General features: G+C 62.2%; 1 protein-coding gene across 1 annotated transcript; it reads right to left on the bottom strand.

Moving 5' to 3' along the window:
* Nucleotides 1-202: 202 nt before the first annotated feature.
* On the bottom strand, nucleotides 203-7,353 carry NOTUM (notum, palmitoleoyl-protein carboxylesterase). Its single transcript, XM_081576359.1, has 11 exons — nucleotides 7,022-7,353; nucleotides 5,831-5,883; nucleotides 5,653-5,748; nucleotides 5,085-5,145; nucleotides 4,776-4,834; nucleotides 4,265-4,367; nucleotides 3,404-3,595; nucleotides 3,178-3,278; nucleotides 2,486-2,633; nucleotides 1,226-1,273; nucleotides 203-994 (listed from the first exon to the last, which is right to left on the bottom strand). Exons 1-11 carry the CDS (start codon nucleotides 7,351-7,353, stop codon nucleotides 688-690), a joined length of 1,500 nt encoding a protein of 499 aa, XP_081432485.1. The 3' UTR covers nucleotides 203-687.
* Between the last annotated feature and the right edge of the window lie 551 nt (nucleotides 7,354-7,904).

Below are 7,904 nucleotides of genomic sequence, written 5' to 3' on the forward strand. Positions count from 1 at the left end.
CTGGGGGCTTGTCTGAGACAGGCCCGTTACTGCTGTGTGCAGAAAGTAGGAACAGAAGGAGCAGGAGTTGAAGGTCAGGAGGCCCCGGAGTCCCTCTCAGCTTCTCCGCTGCTTCCCTGGGTTTGTAGGGGGTCTGGGTCGGGTCAGAGTGTGAAGCAAGCAAAGTGCCCCCTCAAATAAACACGCCTACAGGGTGAAACTCTTTTGTTATCTTTTCTTCATTATTTAAAAAAAATATGTTACAAAACAATATCATTCACTATATATTTCTTGCTTATTTTTCTTTTTTTAAAAAATTAATAAAAAAAGTCACTTTATAAAATAATACAAAAGGGCAGGAGAGGCTGGGGGGCTGGGCTAGGGGAGGGTGCCTTCTTGGCTGGAGGCTGAGGAATCCAGTGCTTCTGGCTCCCTACCGCGGGTTGGAGGTGGAGGGAGTGGGGGGCGGTTAGGAATGAGGGGATGGGGATGGGGGGTGTCAGGAGGGAGGGGTGGGAGGGGGCCAAGGACCATAGCCAGGCTGATGGCAGGTCCGCCATCTCTGGCCAGGGCCCCTCAGAGGCAGTAGGAGAGAGACAGTGAAGGTTGCCAGGGGAGGGCGTCAAGACCCAGGGTGGGGACGGCTGGGGCCCTGCGGTCCTAGGAGGGCAGGAGGGCCTGGAGGGGAGATGGCCGGGGCAGGGGGCCCTAGCTCCCGCTGCTCAGCATCCCCAGCAGTTTACTGGGCTCCAGGCCCTGCTGCTGTGCCACTGTCTGCACGTCGAAGCCCATGTGCATCAGGAACTGGGCCACATTCATCTCCTGCCCCGTGAACTGGTCCCGGATGGTGGGACATGAGGGGTTGCAGTGGGGCCAGGGGCAGCTGTCCACCAGGTGGATGGGGCAGCCCTTCAGGGGGGCTTTGCTGGCCTTGTGGCTGTCGTGGAGGCTTCGGTCCCAGCAGTGTAGCGCCCGGGGCAGCGAGGTCCCCTTCACCTGGACGTCTGTCCAGTGGCTGCAGACAGAAACCCAGGTTGGGGATCACTCGGGTGTGGCCAAAGCAGGGGATGGCATTGCCGCCACTGAGTTCTTGCCACACAGCTGGTTGTGGAAGTGGTTTTGAAAACCCTCAGAAGAAGCCAGAGCTGAGGAGGCTGGTGGGCAGGCCTGCTGGGGATGGGGGTGTCACAGATGTCTGGATTGAGAGCTATGGATACCAGCTGTCCTGGGGCCAGGGGGCACTGACCTTCGGATGATGATCTCGTGAGAGAGGCAGGCGGGGGCAAAGCTGGCTCTGTTGGGGAGAAGGCAACTCATGAGCAACCACGTCCCACCTCAGCTCCTTCCCCACTCCAAAGCGCACAGGTCACAGCTCCTCCCCTGGGAGGCTGTCCCCTATCTGGCTCCTACTTCCCTCCTGCCACTTGCCGTGCTGGCCAGTGGCTCCCCCAGTTCTTATCCCCACCAGCTCCCAGGTGCCCTACTAACCCCTGTCCCTTTCTGCCTCCAAATCCTGCTCAGAGTGGGGGCTCTGCTGGACAGGTGAATATTTGTTTTTTTAATAGACTTTAGTTTTTCATAGAAGTTTTAGGTTCACATCGAAATTGAATGGGAGACATAGATTAATTTTCATCCCCTGCTCTTATACATTCACAGCCTCCCCCATCATGAATATCTCCCCCCCCCCAGTTGCTATGTTTGTTACAATCAATGAGACTACGCTGACACATTATCACCATCTAGAGTCTGTAGTTTACATCAGGGTTCATCCTTGGAGTTGTACTGTCTATGAATCTAGACAAACGTATAATGACATGTGGGCTTCCCTAGTGGCTTAGATGGTAAAGAATCTGCCTATATGCAAGAGACCGGGCTTCACTCCCTGGGTTGTGAAGGTCCCCTGGAGAAGGGAATAGCTACCTGCTCCAGTATTCTTGCCTGGAGAATTCCATGGACAGAGGAGCCTGGCGGGCTACATGTCACAGAGTCAGACATGACTAAGAAACTAACACTACTACTATTGCAATGACATGTGTTCTCCACTGCGGTACCATACAGAGCAGTTCCTCAGCCCTAAACATCTACTGTTCTCCACCTATTTATACCTCTCTCTCCCAACCCCTGGCCACAGCTGATCTTTTTACTGTGTCCATAGTTTTGCCTTTTCCAGGATGTCATAGGGGCTTCTCAGGTGGCACAGTGGTAAAGAATTTGCCTGCCAATGCAGGTGAATTGGGTTTGATGTCATAGAGTTGGAATCGCACCATATGAGGCCTTTTCAGATTGGCTTCCTTCACTTGGTAACATGCATTTAAAGTTCTTCCTCTTTTCGCGGCTCAGTTGCTCATTCCTCTCTAGCACTGGGTAGTACCCCTTTGTCTAGATTGACCACAGTTTATCAACTCAAGGACCCCTTGGCTGGTTCCTGTTTTTCAACTTTGTGGCCTTTCAAGTCAAGTGGTTTACTATGTATCTGGGGGGCCGAGTGGGGTTCCCGCACACTCACGGCACATCCTTGAGTGTGTTCCTCAGCTCACGGCCCAGGTTCTGGATGTACAGCCATTGGCCCTCCTGCACCGGCTGCCCCGTGAGGTGCACATTGTCCACAGTCAGCTGGGCCTCGTCAAACAGCCACTGCACCACGAACACCGGGCCTGGGGGGACGGCTCAGCTGGGCCTTGCCTCGGAGCTCTGCCTCCCACCCCAGGCTCCAGGGGCCGAGGCCACAGCCAGCTCCACAGCAGGCTCACAGGCCAGCCAGGCTCTGCCTGCAGAGTGCTGGAGACTGGTCCCCCTGGCACCCTGCCTTGAAGAGGTGCCTCGTTCCCTCCTCCCACCTTGGCCTGGCTCCCAGGACTCCGCTTTGACCAAAACATGGCGATTATGTTGCTTCGAGTGTGTTGCTGGCAAGGGACAGCCAAGGCCCCACACAGGGACAGCTCTGGGATTCAACTCCAAGGCACGTTCCTCACCATGGGTGTGGTCAGTGTGACCAACCATCCTAGTTTGCCTCGAACTGAGTGGACTTTCAGTGCTAAAACTGAAAAAGTCCCGGCCAGGCTCAGATGACTTTGTCAACCCTTCTTGGGTGTGGCAGTGGTCTCTGGGCCTAGCCTCTGAGGACTGGACTCCAGGCTGGGTTTCCAGTAGACACAGAAACTCTGGCCAGCCCCCCCGCCACCCTGTGTGCCCACTCACAGCGTAGAGTTGGGTAGACTTTGTAGCCAAAGAAGCAGTTCCATTCCTCGCCCTCCTTGAACTGGCGCCGACAGCGCTCTGGGACCACCCCATTCCAGTACCTAGGCCACACACTGCAGGTTAGGCTGCTCGCCCACCCTCACCCGGCCCCCACGAGCTCCTCCACCCCCCAATGCCACCCAATCCCAGGCCCTCTGCACAGAAAGGGCCCTCCCTCCCGGGGCACCTGATGCCCCGGCGGATGGCCTCCGTGGGCGCGCAGGTGATAGTGTCGATGCAGTCTGTGCGGCGGTACTGCTTGTTGTCCAGGAACCAGCCGGAGTCAGCCAGGCCCCGCACCTGGATGGCTGGATAGCCCAGCTCCTCCAGCTGCTCGGCCACGCGGTCCACATTCAGCAGCACCCCCGTGCCCCCCGCGCTGCAGGGAAGGTGGGAGGTCAAGCTGGGCAGACTGAGGAAGGACACTCACCCACCAGGCCTGCCCAGCCCCCCAAGCCCATTCCCCAGGGCACAGGGAGCCGAGAGCATTCTCAGTTGCCACCACATTCTGTGTTCGTGTGTAAGGCCCCTGGGCCCTTCCAGGTCTTGGAGGCAGAGAATGGCTGGGAGAGCTCCAGGCACTGATGCAGAGCTAAGTGTTGGGTCATCTCACTTCCTCCCACCCCTCCTTCCCTGCCCCCCTTCTCACTCTCTGACTCGGTTCCCTTATCTGAAAATGAAGGTGAATTCTGTGATCCAGGCCCCTCTGTCCATTCCTTAGATGACCCCTGAGTCCCCTACATGCCTGCTAGGATACAATGACCAGCGGGTGTGATCTTGCCTACAGGGATCCCAGCCCTTGGCGGTGCATTGGTCCACAGCTAGCCCCTAGTCAACTGCCTAGGTCACTGTGATCCAAAGCCTCCCTCACACCCAACAACCACGGAGCCAGAAGTGTCCACGGGACAGCTTCCAGCCACGTGGCATTCGGGAGCCAAACCTCAGAGACGCCCCATGTTGCTGAGCTTCCTGGCCATGCGTCTGCCCTGGCTCAGCCCCATCTTCTCCCTTCCATCCACACTCCCTCCCCAGCCCCTGCCCAGCCCACCTGCTCCCTGCCAGCAGCAGCACCTTGGCCCCACTCAGCCCTTTGCCCAGGAGCTCTCGCACAACCTCCCGGATGATGAGGGTGCCCATGAAGGCGTACTCGTCTGCACAGAGAAGGAGGGCTGGCTTCAAGTGGTGGTCTGGACAGACAGCCAGTCCTCCCATCCCCTTGATGGAAGGAGGCTGGGTATAGCTGGTGTCTAGAGGGTCTTCCACAGGATGGGAACAGGGGCAGGGGTATACTGGAGGAAAGTGGGTCAGGTACACAAGGTTGTGCTGGGGGCCCTCCCTTGGGGTACATCTAGGAGTGAGGAACCCCCTGCCCCAGGGCCAGGCCAGCCATGGACAAGCCAGGCAGTGGGTGCTGGGGGTGGGCACCCTGGGACACACTATCGAAGGGTTAGAGGGAGTTACAAGGCTGAACGTCTGCATTTCCCCAGAAGTTCTGTCCTCCCTGCCCTGCCTCTGTGGGGGCGGGGAAAGGGGGTGGGGGTGGGAAGCAGGGGACTCACTCTTCTCAGACTTGGATGAAGCCCCACTCCACACGTCACTGGAGCAGTAGGGGATGAAGCTGTGACACACGGATGGTGTGAGCCTGCCATGCTCCTCTGTTGCCCAAGGACCCCAGAAAGGATCACCCTTCTCGGGAAGGACTCCTGCGGACAGGACCTCCCTAGGAAGGACCTCTCCCAGGATCAGACCCCCTTAAGGACAGGATCCCCCAGGATGGACTTCCCCTAAGAACCTCTTAGGAAGGAGCCTCCAGAAAGGACTCCCAAGACAGGACCCCCCCCAGGAAGGACCTTCTGGCTCCCTCTTACACCATGTTGGCGTTCCACCAGTGGGGGTTCTCCTCTGGCTGGGAGGACAGGATCCCCGTGCCTGTGGCAGGTGAGGACAGAGGCAGTGGGTCTTTCTGGTGGGAGGAGGGCATGCAGGCAGGGGTGAGGACTACAGGAAGGTGAGCGGATGTGGAGGGATCCTACCAAGCTCCAGCAAGGAGGTGGCTGGTGACACCTGCCTGAACCAAAGTTGCCAGGGAAGTGGGAAATGGATGGGTTTAGTTACTCCAAGGAGTCTCTATGACCAGGATGCCCAGCTGGGCTGTGACTTTTGGACATGACCCTCAACCTTCCCCCCTTCAACCAGCTACTATGACCAGGGACCAGTACTGTGTAGCCAGGGTGAGCCGTGGGAAGTTACCTGTGGAATAAGAATGAAATGTTAGAGTGAATGTTCCTTGACCTTGGTGGGGTGGGGGATGGATGGGGTGGGGCCTCTCTGGGGGCTCTACCAAATGAAGGAGACGAGGCTTCTTCCAGGATTTCCAATTATGAGCCCCTTCCCCCCACCCCCCGCGGATTCCTGGGCAATCCCTGGAGCGCTGACCTGTGCGAGTGCGGGGCCAGTCCTTGGAACTCATGAGGCGCCGCATGGTGTCATACCGGGAGTCGCAGTTCTCCCGGTTGAAGCAGTACCAGCCTCCTGCGGGCACAGCCCACAACCTCAGGGTCCAGTGCCGAGGGGGCCCTCCACCTGCCCCGCCGCATGCGCACCTGAGACTCACCTTCCAGAAAGAGTAGCCATCGCCGGCTGCCCTTGGATTCCTTCAGGTAGTAGCTGCAAGGGAAGTGGGCGGAGTGCGTGGTCATCGGGGTGGGGGGGCGGGCGGGGGCTGCAGGGTCCAGCTCCAGGGAGATAGGGGTCATTCCACCTGTCGCCGGGCACCCGCCGGCCGCACGGGGGCGCCAGCGAACAGGCCCCCGCAGAGCGCGCCCGGCCCGGCCCGCCGCGGTCAGTCCCGGGAGGTGGCGCTCGCGAGGCGGGGAAGGGCGGCGAGGGGCTGTGTGGTCCGTGGAAAATCCCCACGGCCCGCCCCGCGCGGGACCAGCTGTAACCTCGGCGCCGGCGGCCAGGCGGGGTGGGGAGTGGGGTCTTCGCCAGGGCTCGAGATCCTCCTGGGATGCGCAGTGGGGCTTGGAGAGTGAAAAGCACTCTCGAGTGTGCGTGGGGCAGGGGCACCGGGGTCGCACAGGCGGGCGTGGAGGGGCGCGGGCGCCATCGAAGCGGGTTCGCATCCTTCCTACCAAGGCCGGACCTAACGTCGTGTTCCTCAGGCTGTGGAGTCACTGAGGGCATGGGCACCCCAACCCCTCCCCAACCCTCAGCCTCGCATCCTTCCTTTATCTGCTAGGGTCTAGAGAGGGGGTGAATGCCGCACCCCAGATCCTTCTGTCCCACCTGCGCCCCCTGCCTATCCCTCCGGCTGGCTGGATCTCTGGCAGTCCCAGCAGCAGCACAGAGCAGACGGGGCGAGTTGAGCTGGGATGGGGGTGGGGGTACGGACGGCAGGAGTCTCCCCGCCCCCCTGTGTCACCTCCTCTTGCTGGAGCCAGGGCCACTCGCGGACTGCCATCTCCCCGCCCAGGGAGCGAAGAACGCGAGCACAGGAGCTGGGTACCGGTGGCCGAGGGGTCAGTGCCCGGGGCTGGCCCAGGACCAGCGCTGCCCCAACCCCCGCGCGGCTAGTCGCCTAGCAGAACCCTACCCGGAGCCAGCGCCTCTGAGGCCCGACGGGAGCCCTTTCCCCTGTGGGCGACCACCGCTGCGGCCAGCAGGGACGGTCCAATGCAGGCTCCGTGCGTCTGAGCGAGGACAGGGAGGCGGGTGGTGCGCACCCGCTGGCCACTAGGCAGTCCGCGGTCCCGGGGCCACCGACGGGGGCGCGCCGGTCGCGGCGGGCGGGTGCAGGCCTTACCCGGCCGGGCTGCCGTCGTTGCAGGTCACCGACGTGTTGAGCAGGAGGTGCAGGCGCAGGTCTTCGTTGAGCTGCTGCGCCGAGCAGGGGTACAGGGACTGCGCCAGGCTCTTGACCTGTGCCATGAAGCTGTCCATGTTGCCCTCTACGGCCGTGAAGTCCAGCGGGAAGCTCTCCACCGGTTGCCCTGCTGCTGGGGCCGCCTCGGCCCGCGGCGGGGGCGGCGGCGGGGGTGGCTGCTGGCCGCGGCGCCGCCAGGTCTTCCTGCCCTCGCCGCCCCCGGCCCAGTGCAGAAGGCCCAGCAGCAGAAGCACGCGCACCCCTCGGCCCATGGCCGCACCGCTCGGGCCCGCGGCCACCTGCGGAGAGCAGGCGGCGTTGAGGCGGCACGGCGGCGAGGGCGCCAGGCCGGGGGCGCCCGGGCCGCGGCGCGCCAGCCGCGCCTGCTCGCTCGCCCCGCTCCCCGCGTTGGGCCCGGCCGAGGAGGCGCGGGCGGCTCGGCGTCGAGGCTCTCGGGGCCGAGCGCCGTCGGCCTGGGCAGCTGGGACTCCGCGCGCGGCCGGCCGAGGGCAGCGCAGGGTCTGGGTGCGCTGGCTCCGGCCCGCGCCAATGAGAGGCGGGGGCCGAGCCTGGGCGTAGTTTGCGGGGGCCGCGGCGGCCCGGGTGCCCGCGCGTTAGATGTGCCGCCGCCGCCGCCGCCCGGGCTCGGCGGAGGGGGAGGGGGCCGCGCTCGCTCTTTTCTTGGCGGAGGCATCGCCTTTTCTTCCCAAACCGCAAGCCTGACGGAGGGGCCTGGACTACCCCGCCGCGGCCGCCGGAGGCGCTCCCGGCCCGGCTCCGTGGGGGGCAGCGCGGCCCGGCGGCCCCGGCGGCTCATTCACCG

This window comes from Giraffa tippelskirchi, chromosome 3, assembly GCF_054371585.1.
Source record: "Giraffa tippelskirchi isolate mGirTip1 chromosome 3, T2T-mGirTip1v1.2.pri, whole genome shotgun sequence".
In the NCBI taxonomy this organism is placed as follows: Eukaryota; Metazoa; Chordata; class Mammalia; order Artiodactyla; family Giraffidae; genus Giraffa; species Giraffa tippelskirchi.

Coding starts and splice junctions, on each gene's coding strand:
- NOTUM (XM_081576359.1), bottom strand. CDS start 7,353: ATGGGCCGAGGGGTGCGCGTGCTTCTGCTGCTGGGCCTTCTGCACTGG. Junction 5,146..5,652: donor CTGGCCCCGCACTCGCACAG/GTCAGCGCTCCA, acceptor CACCTGCCACAG/GCACGGGGATCCTGTCCTCC. Junction 995..1,225: donor CACGAGATCATCATCCGAAG/GTCAGTGCCCCC, acceptor TTCTGTCTGCAG/CCACTGGACAGACGTCCAGG.